The sequence below is a fragment of the Lytechinus pictus genome, chromosome 7 (genome assembly GCF_037042905.1).
Source record: "Lytechinus pictus isolate F3 Inbred chromosome 7, Lp3.0, whole genome shotgun sequence".
In the NCBI taxonomy this organism is placed as follows: domain Eukaryota; kingdom Metazoa; phylum Echinodermata; class Echinoidea; order Temnopleuroida; family Toxopneustidae; genus Lytechinus; species Lytechinus pictus.
Genome location: NC_087251.1, coordinates 40,040,431 through 40,054,936, shown reverse-complemented (window position 1 = coordinate 40,054,936; position 14,506 = coordinate 40,040,431). Strand labels below are relative to the sequence as shown.

Below are 14,506 nucleotides of genomic sequence, written 5' to 3'. Positions count from 1 at the left end.
GCTTTATTCAGTAATATCTGGCACCAGTAACACTGCATTGCATAGAAAGAAATTTTCTTCAAAAATTGTCACAGCAATTGTCAAAGCAACATCCATCATTCATATCTTATGTGTAGAACTGTATTATTTTCTGGAAGCATCATGTATGCCAGCTTTTAGAACAGCTAGAAACCAAACAAGAAATCCAGATTTGTAATATTTTGTTGAGAAGGTAGTGGTTGTTATGAATGTGGCGTATCAGCCAAAAATAATTGGACACAAAAGGTTGAATTCAAGGTCAAAAGGTTAATGTATTCAAACGAGCTCGTATGTAAAGGTAATGTGTTATGTCTATTGTCAGTCAGACCGCAGGTCCCTATGCTAATGAGCAAAAAGGCCAGATTCATCCAAATCATCTCGCGGCTGAATCCTCCTCCTTGCAAAATCTCATGATTCGTGAGATTTTCTTTCTCTAAGAATTTACCTGTTTTAACCTCAAGTTAAATGAAATATTATTGCACCATCAGGTAGAGTAAAAGTTACTCTTTCATATTGGTCATTTATTTTGTATACAACGTTTTGTTAAATAAGTAAATTTCTGGCCTGAAAATGTGCCTCAAAACTGAATTTTCTTCCTCTGTTTTCTTTTGCAAATTGTGCAAAACTTTTTATTTTGAGCCTCAATGATATCTATATCATCATAAAGCTGAACTTCTGTACTTTCTCACAATGCCACTCTTGATATGCGGCACCTTTTAATCGGGTCAAGATCACACTTTTCCCACCAAGGTACAAGACGAGATTTCTGAAATTTTGTACTTGCAAGAAATCCAGAGTTCTGATTGGCTGGATAAGGTTCACAGAACAACAGGCGCGGGGTATTTGAGGAGATTACCACATGGGAAGTGTGGCCTTCCCACGAACCCAGGCACTGGGACCGTTGGAATTTGCCATTGTGTGGTCTCTTTGACCAATCAGAGTGCAGTATTCTTGTTTTCAAACTGTTTTATGTACTTGGCAAATGAAAAGTGTGATCTTGACCCGATTAAACCAATTCTTATTTTGAAACCTATATCATTTCAAAGCATATATATTCAGCTTTATCATGATATAAAAATCATTTGGGCTCAAACAAAAATAAAGTGTGAAAATAGCAGCTTTTGTCAGGTGAAAATATTTATTTTGTAGCATATTTTAGATCAAAATGTTAACCTATATTACAAAATCTTTGAATAAATCCAAACATATGACCTGAAAGAATGATTCTTCTTCTTTACAATGGTACCAAATTCATGAAATTCGATGCACAATTAGAGCAGCAATGACCGAATGAAAAGAGGTGTTTTGGTCCGCATCAAGCTCATTAAATATGCAAAACATCTCAAGTCATGAATATCACTTGGATGAAATAAGCCACTTTCTTGGGACCTGCAGTCTGACTGTTGTTCATCTTGTTCCCTATGACTATGATAACACATAACAAAAGACTGTATTAACAATAATAATTGGATTTATATAGCGCTTTTTTCAGAGGATGCAAAGCGCTGTTAATGGCATAAGGTCGACAGAATAGAGGTTTTGGAGAGATGATGGGAGTTTGTTCGAAAGACGGAAGGGGGGGGGGGGCAAGAGATTGGAAAGAATTAATGCCGGTCTGTTTTCTGGACTTAGGAATAACAAAGGAAGGGGCAGATGTGATGTAAAATGAAAAGTGTATATTGATCTCAATATTCATTTCTAAGACTGGGGTCACTTTGTTGATTTAAGAGTCATTGTACCGTGTTTACACAGTGACTCGGCTCGGGGGTTCGACACGCGAGCCATGCTCAACACAGCAAATTTATATTGTGTAAACGCGATCAGTGTGATCCGCAAGCCGTGTTGAACACGGCTCTTACGATCCGCAAAAATCTTAGGTTTCAAACCGCGACCCGAGTCAGACTCGCCTATTTTTATGTGTGTGAACAGAATGCCGTGTCGAATCCGCATGACCTCTACACAGCATATATATATTTGTGATGTCTATTCTACTTTCGTTCGTGATCCGCGGGCCGTGTCAAACTCACCTTTTTTGTTTCAGAATACGTGATCACAGTTGCCCTCTTCGCAGCGTTCGACCCTGCTTGAGGATTCAACAATCGAACCGAGTCGTGTGTAAAAACGGTACAAATCACTGAAATAAAGCCTACCATGCCCGACACTAAACAAAAAATAATAATTAAAATATGACACCTAATTTACCTTCCCACTCTCCTCTTACGCCAAAGGGATCACGATAACTCTCAATAAAACCAATGTATCTAGATAAAACAAGGAAAAAGATAAAACAAGGACATTTACGTGTGTAATTTTTTTATAACAAAATTAGCTTGTCTGCCTCCAATTCCCATTTGAAATGTAAGGAACTGTATGAACAGGCAGAATGCCCTAGTTAGCTAGTTTGCATTCTTATGTTTTATACTATGTTATTAATAGAAAATCTCTCTCTATGCACTTTGCATTGTAAGACATAATATTACAAAGTGAAGCGCATAGAGAGAGCTTTTTCCATGATGCACGTAATAAATCAATCTTTATTATTATTAAGCCGCTAAGCACAGCGTATGAGATCTACAGCGCGGAAAAGGGTGCCAATCTACCACTGTCACACAGCCTACAGAAAGGGTATTGCAAGGACACACTGCAAGACAGCAGTATTGTGATTGGACTGTCACAGCCACCAGTCAGACGGAGAATTTGTCTCCAAGCCAGCCCAGCCCAGCGGCAATGCAAGACAAAGTGGAGAACCTAGTCCTAGCTGGAACAAGCCAAGTCCAACCCAGGTTTTATAGACTAGATCTATAATTGACAAGAACAATTTAGCCAAGCCCATGTCAGAGAGATGATCTGGAAGTTTGCAGTTCAGAGAGTGCTATAACACACCCATGCCTAGACTAGAGTACTGCCCAGCCCAGTACTCCTCTGGACCAGCCTAGTGCAGCCCAGCAAGGAATGAAATAAATCTATGTCATGAATGAACATGAACTGGAAGTTTAAACTCAATTGATCTGTGGAACTTTCTAGATCAACGATCAGGTTTAAACTCAGTGACAGTGCATTTTGGCCTCAGTTAAAATTGGAACTCAGTTGGATACAGTCCACATTTAAAGTACTGTTTTGCATCAATGTTAAGCCTTTATCAATATAGGCAGAGTATTCAGGTAGGCAGCATATATACAGCTTCACCTAAGATCATAGCACTCGTTTGATTTCAAGAATGATTTTCTCAAATATATAAAATATGATATATTGAGTGCTTAGTCAAGTTAAAAGATATGTCGGCTGTAAGACGCCCATATTGTGTGCTTAGTCAAGTTAAAAGATATGTCGGCTGTAAGAAGCCCAAAACATATATTTTAACCTTTATTCCTTTTTGACAGACCAACAGAACAACAGACTAACAGGATAAGTGATTACCAGGGGAGCGTTTCATCAACATTTTTGTCCGACAAGATGTCAGATCCGACAACTTTCCTTGATTTTGATTGGCTAAGAAGCAGTGTTACTATGGTAACTGTCGGATAAAATAGGACTTGTCGGATAAAACGTCCGACAACTCCTTTCATGAAACGCTCCCCGGGTCTCTGCTGAACTTCGTTCAGGCAAGACAAAAAAAAACATTGATCAATATCATTGCAAAAAAGTAATACATCAATATAATATCTCAATCGTATGTCTCTGTAGCTTACGTTTCCACAATAGGTCCTTTGTCTCTAATCCAATATCGTGATCCTTCTTTGTGTGCTTCTATAGAACCATTGCTGAAACTCTTGACATAGTTAGCCATCATCCCACTCTCGTTACCATTGGCTGCAAAATCCTGTTCAAACATTTAGAAAACACATGTTGTAAGATGATCGGGCACATTGAATTTACCATGCTTAAAATGATGTCATATAATAGTAAGATTAAACGAGAACTTACCATTCAAAGTTTGATCTTTATTTTATGAATATTTAAGAGGAATTTATTACGTGAGATCCCGCCTGCGCATGCGCAGTCAATATTCAAAGCTCCAGACGTGGCTACGAACATTAGTAAGAAAGAGAACTTACACTCGAGAATGAAGTTTGGGTGGTTGAGGAGGGCATATAATAACTTCCTCCTAAATATGCATAAAATAAAGATCAAACTTCAAACAGTAAATTCCCTTTAAATCTAACCATTTTATTTTATATTTCCTCAATCGTTATCACACGAGATTTTGAAGCCAAGTACCCGTATTTGGGAGAAAAACACCAGCATGTATGTGAACACTACAAATATAGATGAAGTTATAGTCTAGGAGATACATGTATATGTAGGGGGCTTTATTCAGAATTTTTGGTGGGGAAGGTTTGACAAGCTTATCCAGGTAAAATTGTGTGCTGATTCAGAAAATGTGACTCTTATTGACCGTCCTTGCGCCGTTTTGGCCATTTTGGCCAATTTTTGACCAAAATGCCTATTTTGACCACTCTTTGGAAAATGGTCCCTTAACAGAATGCTTTTGTAACCACATCAAATTAAATGGGTCGATCCTAAGTAAAAATCACCCAGATTCCAGATAAAGTGGTTTCATTTGCCAAATCACAATGTTTTGACCAAAAATTACCATTATCATGATTTGAAAGTGCCCTGATGGACCACCCTGCTGTGAGGGGATTAGCGATGCGAAAGGGGCAAAGTGTACAAGAGAGCCAGATCTCCATGTGCTAATAGCTCCATGACCTAGGTTATATTGGTACAGAGTTTTAATTTTTAGAATTTTATTTTTGAAAGACAAGTGATATGTATGGGATCTCTAGGACAAGTTCAAAATAACACGCAGCGCCTTCTTTTGTAAATGCAATTATTCTATCAAGGCAGGTTGAGTGTGTATTTCCAAAGACAACCGTCCTATAATTTAGATATGGTAAAATTAATGTTGAATAAAGCATGTACGACATATAAAGTCAATGTGTGTATTCCAAGATAATTTGTCTATTATGAGACCTAAAAATTTTGTTGTAGTAATAACTTCAATGTCTATATTGTCCAGTTTAATAGTAAATGGCAATTTTTCTAAAGAATTGCTAAAAAGCATGCATTTAGTTTTTTTGTACATTCATCGCAAAATTTGTTAGCCCTAATCCATTGTACCAACTTACCCAGCTCCGTGTTCAGTACATTAAGTAAAATATCGGGGTTACGATGAGATTAGAGCACATTTGAATCATCAGCAAAAAGGACATAAGATAATATTTCAGAAGAGTTCTAGCTGTCATTAATATAGATTATAAATAAAAGTGGGTCCAGGACGCTGCCTTGGGGAACAACCTAGTTAACATTTTGTAGAGAATAATTTTTTTCATTTATGCTTACGATTTGTGACGTAGTTTCTGAACCACTCCAAGGCCTTCCCACGAACTCCGTAATTTTCAAGTTTGTAGAGAAGTATTTCATGATTTTAAGGCCTTGAAGAGGTCCAAAAAAACACCTATTGTATGTTCAAAGTTATTAATAGCTTTAGATATTTTGTCAATAAATGCGAGTGTGGCATGAGATGTACTACATTTTTTGCGAAATCCAATTTGAAAATCAGAAATTACTTTATATTCATTCAAAAATTTTAATAATCTTGGATAGATCACCCTTTCCGTAACTTTAGACAAAGTGGGCAATAAAGCTATCGGTCTATAGCTACATACATTAATCTTCTCTCTTTTTTTGTGCACTGGTATTATCTTAGATATTTTCATATTGTCAGGCACGACACCATTTCTTGAAGACAGATTAAATATGTACATGTATACTAATGGATCAACAATATATTCTGTAACATTCTTTAATAAAATATTGTCAATACCATCGCACAGTGGGCCGGGGCGAAACAAAAGTGCGCCAAAAGTCATTTTGGGCAATTTCAGATTTTTAATTTTTGTCATGCCCAGCTGAAAGACAACACTTTGAAGAATACTTCAGCAAAATATTTCATTCGGGAATTTGCATAAAGGTTGTTAATTTTCTACCTCAAATCGTAAAATGTGACATTTTGCGAAATGCCATGCATATGACAACCTAGTTGAAAAACAGGCCATTTCACAGGGGGTTTTTCATGTAGGAATCTGAAATGGCACCCACATAATCGTGATATATTCTTTTTTTCGTGTGAAAGGGTTCAAATTAGATAAAAGACACATTTCAGGAGGTTTATAGGATAATTGTTCCTCGAAATAGGATGATAATCCATGTTTTTTGCATTTACATTAGAAACGTTTGGATTTCCGTGGATTTCCGTTTAAATTCTATCATCATCATTTTGCTAGATGTCTAAGCTTTAAGGCGATACCAAATTTAGCTGCCCGTTTTTGACCGTTTTCATGTTAGAGCCGATTTTACTTGACACAACACCCCCAAAACCTGTTCAAAAACGGTCATTTTTATACCGCGCAGTCATTGCAGCGCACCGTGTGGGGTGTACATTGCCGTTACTTTTTGCACGGCGAGGACGATTCCCCTTCCATTTCATGAAAATGACATGAATTCCGGGCTTAATGCAAACAAAATAAAGGTTGATCACGCATATTAGGGCTACCCCCCCCCCCTCTTCCAGAGATAAAAGTTACTTGTAGAATCATTTCAGCCAAAAACCCTCCTCATAGTAAAACATTCGTGGTGTTATATACTCTGCGTTTTACCCAAGTCTACGCCGCTTGATAAAGCACGGTTAACATTTTTCAGATTTTAAAGTATTTTTTTAATCTAATGATCATTTTGATGCCATAACATTATTTTGAGGATCTCATCCACACTTTTTAGGCATGTGAGAAGCATAAAGCAACATTCACTCTGGTCAATCTTAAAGTAACACATAATACAAAGTTTATATACTACACATTGTTTAGCGTAATTTGTCTTTTCACAGATAGGTTTTAAGTAGCCAATCAAAATTTGGTATCAAAGTGACGTTATATCGGCTTTAAATTATGTTCAGTCGATTCTACGCCCAAAATTACCCTTAATCAACATGTTAAAGTAAAAATATAACACGGAATATAATTTTGGCGCACTTTCAACTCATTCTGGCCCACTGTGCATCGTGACAACGGCTTTTTTATATTTTTTTAAGTTGTTCATTATTTCTATTATATCATTCCTATGTACTGGCACTAAAAATAAAGAATTAGCGTTTGGTTGGTGAATGAAATCCGTAAATTTCTTTTGTGTTAATGGTATATTGTCTGCAAGACTTTTTCCAAATTGTGTAATTCAACAAATACCCCCAACATAGCCAAAGTTCATTGACCCTAAATGTGACCAGAAACTTGCACATGATGTGCAGTGATACTTGATTACTCTTATGTCCGAGTTTTATTCACTACATGTAGCTCCATAAACATTAAAAATTATGATGGTAATTCAACAAATACCCCCCAAAACATGGCCAAAGTTCATTGACCCTAAATGACCTTTGACCTTGGTCATGTGACCTGAAACTCAGGCAGGATGTTCAGTAATACTTCATTACACTTATGAGTAAGTTTCATGAACTAGGTCCATATACTTTGAAAGTTATGATGTCATTTCAAAAACTTAACCTTAGGTTAAGATTTGATGTTGACGACAAGCTGCTGTTAGAAAAGCAGCGCCTATATTCTCGCTCTGCCATGCAGGCGAGACAAAAATAGTTGTTTTGTGATGAAAACTTGTCATTTTCACAGCTAAATATGCATGGAAAATGCTCTACGATTGCATGTTATCGTAATTGATCGTTATCGTAATCGTTTATAAATTTAAATAGGCAATAAAAATGTCCTTTATTCTTCATTGATTTTCCTCCTTTTTCTCTCAATGTTGAACTATTTACTTTTCCCTATTTATACTATAACTTTGATATTCAATACTACCATTTCATGGTTTTTTTCTTTATTCTACAAAAAATGATTTATATTTAAAACAAGTGGAATGCCTCTGGCCGTCTCACCTGCATCACGCGATTCAATATAGCAGCAGTGCTGATTTTGAAAACTACTATAACTCGCACAAGATGTTCAGTGATACTTGGTTACTCTTATTTCCACGTTTTATGAACTAGACCAATACACTTATAGAGATATGATGGCAATTCAACAAATACCCCCAACGTGGCCAAAGTTCTTTGACCTTACATGACCTTTGACCTTGATCATGTGACCTGAAACTCGCACAGGATGTTCAGTGATACTTGATTACTATTATGTCCAAGTTTTATGAACTAGACCAACACACTTTCAAATTTATGGCTGTAATTCAACAAATACCCCAATTTGGCCAAAGTTCATTGACCCTAAATGACCTTTGACCTTGATCATGTGACCTGAAACTTGCACAGGATGTTCAGTAATACTTGATTACTATTATGTCCAAGTTTCATGAATCAGATCCATAAACTTTCAAAGTTATGATGGTAATTCAACAAATACCCCAATTCGGCCAAAGTTCATTGACCCTAAATGACCTTTGACCTTGGTCATGTGATGTGAAACTCATGCAGGATGTTCAGTGATACTTGATTAACCTTATGTATAAGTTTCATGAACTAGGTCCATATATTTTCTAAGTTATGATGACATTTCAAAAACTTAACCTTAGGTTAAGATTTTGATGTTGATTCCCCCAACATGGTCTAAGTTCATTGACCCTAAATGACCTTTGACCTTGGTCATGTGACATGAAACTCAGGCAGGATGTTCAGTAATACTTGATTAACCTTATGGCCTAGTTTCATGAACTAGGTCCATATACTTTCTAAGTTATGCTGTCATTTAAAAAACTTAACCTCAGGTTAAGATTTGGTGTTGACGCCGCCGCCGCCGTCGCCGTCGGAAAAGCGGCGCCTATAGTCTCACTCTGCTATGCAGGTGAGACAAAAAATGAAGTTAAAGAATATAGTAACCATTTTTTAAGAATTCAAAAAGTAGTAGAATATCTTCTGATCTTTCAATGATTATTCAGTTGAATTGGCTTATTCAAATCGCTGTTAACTTTGATTTGCTAATTCTTTTTTTTTTCATTTCCTGATTTGAGGATGCGGTTCATTCACGGCCACTGTTTATTTTTCGGTAAATACGGTAATCAGTAATTGGTAAGAATTCTTCTGGCACTTGGTCATCAAAACTGGGTCCAAATCATTTAGAAGTATAGATCAAAGAGGAGTTTTTTACATTTTTATAGGTGTTTGTGTCATATAACAGTGGAAAATATCTACCTTTGGATAGAATGGCAATTGAAACTTTTCCTCTGGATCTCGGCAAAAAAATAAGTGATTGCTTTTCCATCGTCTGATAAATAATTTCCACCTAAACTTTTTAATGAATACCTGGTATATTTGTTTGCTAGTTCTCTTCTCTCTGTTCTATAGATATCAGTATTCACAATAACATGTGTAATAACAGGCAAAGACAAAGACAACTTTGTAATTTGTATGTTGAGGTTGGGTAGCGCTTAAAAAAAAGGACTTGTCGGATTTTATTCAACAAAGAATGATTTATCTGACACCATAGAATTTGTGCTTCTCAGCCAATCAAAATCAAGGAAAATTGTTAAATCTGAAAACTCGTCCAAAAACAAATGTTGATATTAAAAACACTATCCTTCATTTAAATTACAACTAAACTAAATATTTAATTCACCTTACCTTTGCTCTATTGAGGTTGTCTGCAACACGAGCCATGAGGGGACTATAATCGCCCCTTGTGACATTAAAGGTTGTTCCTTGAAAGTCATAAGAGCCTAACTTGATATCACATTCTCCATCTGATAAATAAACAAAAAAATAAAAGAAATAAAAAAAGGATACTTCTCAGTTTCTAACAGTGATGTGTGACTCTCATCCGGTCTCGGACTTGGAATGACTCGGTCTCGGACACGATGACGAGTCCGTGTCCAAGACCAGGTTATTTTGAAGCACGCAGTTTCCATACTCCAAAATTTCCCAAAAATTTCACTCAATATTTTCAAACATCACTTATAAGGTACTTGGCAGTTACAGGCAGTTGCGAGCGAGAGCGATTTCAAAGCACACGAGGGCGGAATCGCTCGTCGCTCCCGTGTATTTTCAACCCTGGTACTATGTCACACGACAATAATGTAAAACAGCCTAAGTGGTGATTGTTTTTATCCTGTATAAATACTAAAATTTTAGTAAATAAATTAATTGATTAGTTAATTGATAAATAAATACATAAATAATAACAAAAAAGACAAAAGCAAAATACATTTTTCCTCAATAAAAAAATGAAAACTGCTACTCACCTTCAGACGTGGTTAGTGCAGAGGCTAGCCTAACTTCATAAGTAACTCTTTGTGTGTCATCTACAGTTTTCATCAGACGGGTGTTGTAGGCACTGATATCCTATTCCAAACAATACATAATAATCCTTAATAATTGAATTTTACAACAACAAAAAGTGACATATCTATGTCCTAAAATCAACTACATTCCTAGGAAAATAGCTTTTATGCACTCCATAAATTTAAATTTCAGTATACAAGGCTCCACATTTAACCTTTTTGGTGATGGTGCAACCGGGCCACCAAAACATCTACCAATGAAAATGAGTTCTGTTGTCTGTAAACATACCTGTATTCTGTCTAATCTTATAGCCATTTCAACCTATTATTGTTTTTTGCACTTTTTTTACCCAGCTTGAAAATATTTCAAGTTAAAAACACCCTCGAAGTGTGTCACACGACTTACAAAAATACATCCATATTTTAGTTTACTAAAAAGTGTTAGGAAGTATAGTTTGTAGTTGATAAAAAGAAAGGAGCATAAGGTCCTAAATCAAACCAGCAAACAAGATTGCCAACTGTAAACCCCTTAATTATGAAAAAAATGACCCTAAAGTGCTGTCACATGAGTTACATTAAGGTTTATTTAGGGTATGTCATACGAGTCACATATCACAAAACAAGTGATATTTTTAGAAGGATAATGATTGGGATTTTTTGGCAGTTGCCAATTTTTTAGGCCTGAATAATTATTTTTATTCAGAAAAATGTCATTAAATGCTATTAATAACACATATGGGAAAACCATATCTAGTCCCACAAGTGAACTTTCATGTAAGTAGATGTATCAGAGCTTAACTTTAAAATTCCTTTATTTTAAAGATAAATGGGATGCAAACGACCATTTTCTGTTGGAATGAAATTTGGCCAATTTTACTGTATAAAATCATGATAATTTGTTCAACTTATCGTCACCTTCCCACAGAAAGGCTGTTAAAGCGCGCATGCACAAAAAGTACATTTTAGAGAAAATGAAAATTATGTTTTGACCTTATTTTGTGTATTATTGTCTGTCCTAATTCTCATAGTTTCTGACAAAGCAAGATGTTTTCTTCATTGATATTTCGTTTGTTTTTATTTTCATAACACTCTAAACGCTTTCTAATCTTAAGAAGAAATACCTTACGCCCTTTTTCCGGGTAGAAAAATACGCAAGCCGCTGATCCAGTGACGGCAGAAAGGCCGCTAACGCAAATTGGTCTATGCGCACATGCACGTTGAACGAGAAGCGTCTTGTTCCCAGACTAAGGACTCGTCTATGTGCTAAAGCATGTGGGAATGTTTTTGCTTATTATGTCATAATGACGTCACATTTAGGTTCGAGAATGGTACCAGAAGAAAGTTCATGACATGCTTTTTCCATTTCAGCAATAAAACAAAATTTGATATTTTTTGGCGCCAATATACGTTAACGGCCTTTCTGCAGGAAGGCGACGTTATAGTCCAATATGATACTTGTCACGCAAGTCACACTCTTGTGTCACGCGAGTCACATATTCAAATGGCAATCGACTCAAATAAAAAAGTCAGGCGTTAATAGATCTTTAACATCATATTTCCAAATGTTTCAAAATACTCTCCAGAATATTTTATGAAATTCTGACGGGTAACTTCTGAGAAAATTACAGACAAACACAGGAAGGTCAGGATTCTTCAATAGTGTGGCGTCGGGCGAGTCAAAACAAACGAATTGAAATATCTCATAAAAAACCACTGTAAATTCAATTTTTTTGTCGGACAATGTCTATTATCAATACTTTGATTGAAATAAATTTGAAAAACAAGTCTACAATATATGATTTTCAAGTAATTAACCTTTAAAGTTGAAATTTTGTGTAAATATCACGCGAGTCACAATGGAATGGCTGAAATGCACATGAGGCAATGAATGTGTAATGATTCTTTGAAACTTGATCTTTTTTAGTCAAACAAGAGGCGATAATTCCTCCTTTTATTGCTTGCAAATGACCAGGATACACTACATTTTAGCAAATATGGACTTTAGACGGGCATTTCAATGGTGCAAATTTTAAATTTTACATAGATTTTCAAAGTTCTATGGGATTTTGCATCCCAGCTCCATGGTCCTGGAGTTGCTTACTGCACTGCGCGGGCTTTGCTTGCCCATAGCCTATCCGGCTGCGCATGCTGCTCTTATGACTTGAAGACGCCCTAGACCTAGTCTGCTGTGCAAACCTTTCACTCGAGTAAAGGGTCTGGATTGCAGCCTAACCATGCCTTGTGTACTGAACAGCAAGTTTTGTATGTGCTAGTCTTTGCGTGGAGACACACTTGTTAATCAAAGTTCAATCAGGGTCTGTGCCTGCAGACTACCCTCGACCACCTGAAATATCATAGTGTGCCAACTCTGTGTTGATGAAATGTGTGCAACATTGGGAGAAATTTGGGACACCAAAACATGGCATTTTTCAATAACGGTTGGTGAATTTCTGGTGGCCCTGGGCCACTGGGCAACCACTATAAACTGTTGAGCCTTGCATTTTGAAATATTTTCTTCCTTCCTAATATTACATATTGTCACACAAAAATACAGTATATAAAAGGTGCCATTAAAAAAATCCTGTCTCTCAAATGAATTGACAAGTTTAGTAGTGAAAGAATTTCTAGAAGGAAATGTAATACTGAGTAGTACCAAAATCAAGTGAAAATAACAAAGGAATGCTATTGAACTATGGAATCAATGTCATAACCATCATTGAAGTCATACATACCTCTGAAATCATGAACTTCTTTGCAAGTTCTGCATCCGACTGAGTGCAGTTGTCTGAGAAGTATGTAGTAATACCCTAAAATGAAAAAAAATAATGAATTTAAGGAAATAAAACTGTTGTGATTTATAAAAATCATAATAGATGTCTAGGGAGTTTTAAATGTATTGAATATATGTTGAAGGGGTTCTTCATCGAATACCCACTTGTATCTTGAATAGTGAAAGAAAACCCTTCAACTTCTTTAGTAATTATGATAATTCCATTAACAAAAGTGTGTTTATCAAACACCAATCATGACATTTACACTAGCCACTTCGACCACTACCTACATGTATTGATGATAATAGCCAATTTTTATATAGCGCTTTTCCCAGAACGGCTCAAAGCGCTTTACAGCATATTATTACCCCTTTCATTGAATTCATTTCAAACCCGCACAAAAAGTGCACAATTTCCACTCCCTGGGGAGCATTCCTTGCATTCATCGCAGCCTCATTATGGCGCTGGCAAATTCAAACATACAATATCTTTCGCACCCTACCGGGTACCCATTTAGCACCTGGGTCGAGAGTGGCAAAGTGTGGATTAACGCCTTGCCAAAGGATGCTAGACTGCGGTGGGATTCGAACACATGACCCTCTGTTTACAAGGCGAGAGTCAGAACCACTACACCATGGCTCTTCTACACTTCACCTTCATAATCACCTTCCTAGGCAGAATCAGAGGGAATGGGCAGGGTGCTACATAAGCACTTGCCCGATTGCCCGGGGCAAGTAAAAGTTAGAGTCGGGCAAGTGTTTTGAAGTAAAGAACACCACTACTTGCCCGAATTGGGCAAGCAAAATTCTCAGAGTAGAATGACCAAAATTAGGGTCGATAAGATTTATCAACCCTAAATTTGGTCATGGCGGGCAAGATAAAATCACTTTGGAAAAAGAAATGCATAACAAGGTACATCAGTTCATGTCATAACAGAAAAAAAAAAGGTCAATGGTTTGTAATCCCACAAAACTTTCTTTTAAGAGGTAAAACTTTTTTTTTACAAGGATTTTTTCAGGCAAGTGAAAGAGGTTTTCGGGCAAGTATATTCCAATTATATAAAAATTCACTTGCCCAATAGGGCAAGTGCTTCTAAAAAGTTATGTAGCACCCTGATGGGGGCTAAAAGCAAATTTGTCCCTGAATGAGGCTCGGGGCTTGAAACCCTTACCCATTTCAAAGGGTCATTTGACTGTGAACAGGTACCCATGTCAAAGGATTTTTCTCAAAATAGAGACCAATGCCTAAGGATTTCCCAAAAAAGATATCGACCCATATACATGTATATTCCAGATTAATTCTGCTTTTTTTAGCAATGAGACCATCACATTAAAAAAGAAATATACATTATGAAATATGAAGTCTGTAATTGCATGAAACACATTTCATTTAAATACATATGTTGCATGCCAAGCCAATATCTA

General features: G+C 36.4%; 1 protein-coding gene across 1 annotated transcript in view; it reads right to left on the bottom strand.

Moving 5' to 3' along the window:
- Window positions 1-14,506, bottom strand: part of LOC129264222 (dipeptidyl peptidase 3-like) — a 49,104-nt gene that overhangs the window by 27,530 nt on the left and 7,068 nt on the right. The window contains exons 4-8 of the mRNA XM_064102669.1: window positions 13,044-13,118; window positions 10,273-10,372; window positions 9,656-9,774; window positions 3,708-3,838; window positions 2,221-2,279 (exon numbers count right to left, since the gene is read on the bottom strand). Coding sequence (XP_063958739.1) covers window positions 2,221-2,279; window positions 3,708-3,838; window positions 9,656-9,774; window positions 10,273-10,372; window positions 13,044-13,118 — 484 coding nt within the window. The remainder of the gene's footprint in view (window positions 1-2,220; window positions 2,280-3,707; window positions 3,839-9,655; window positions 9,775-10,272; window positions 10,373-13,043; window positions 13,119-14,506) is intronic.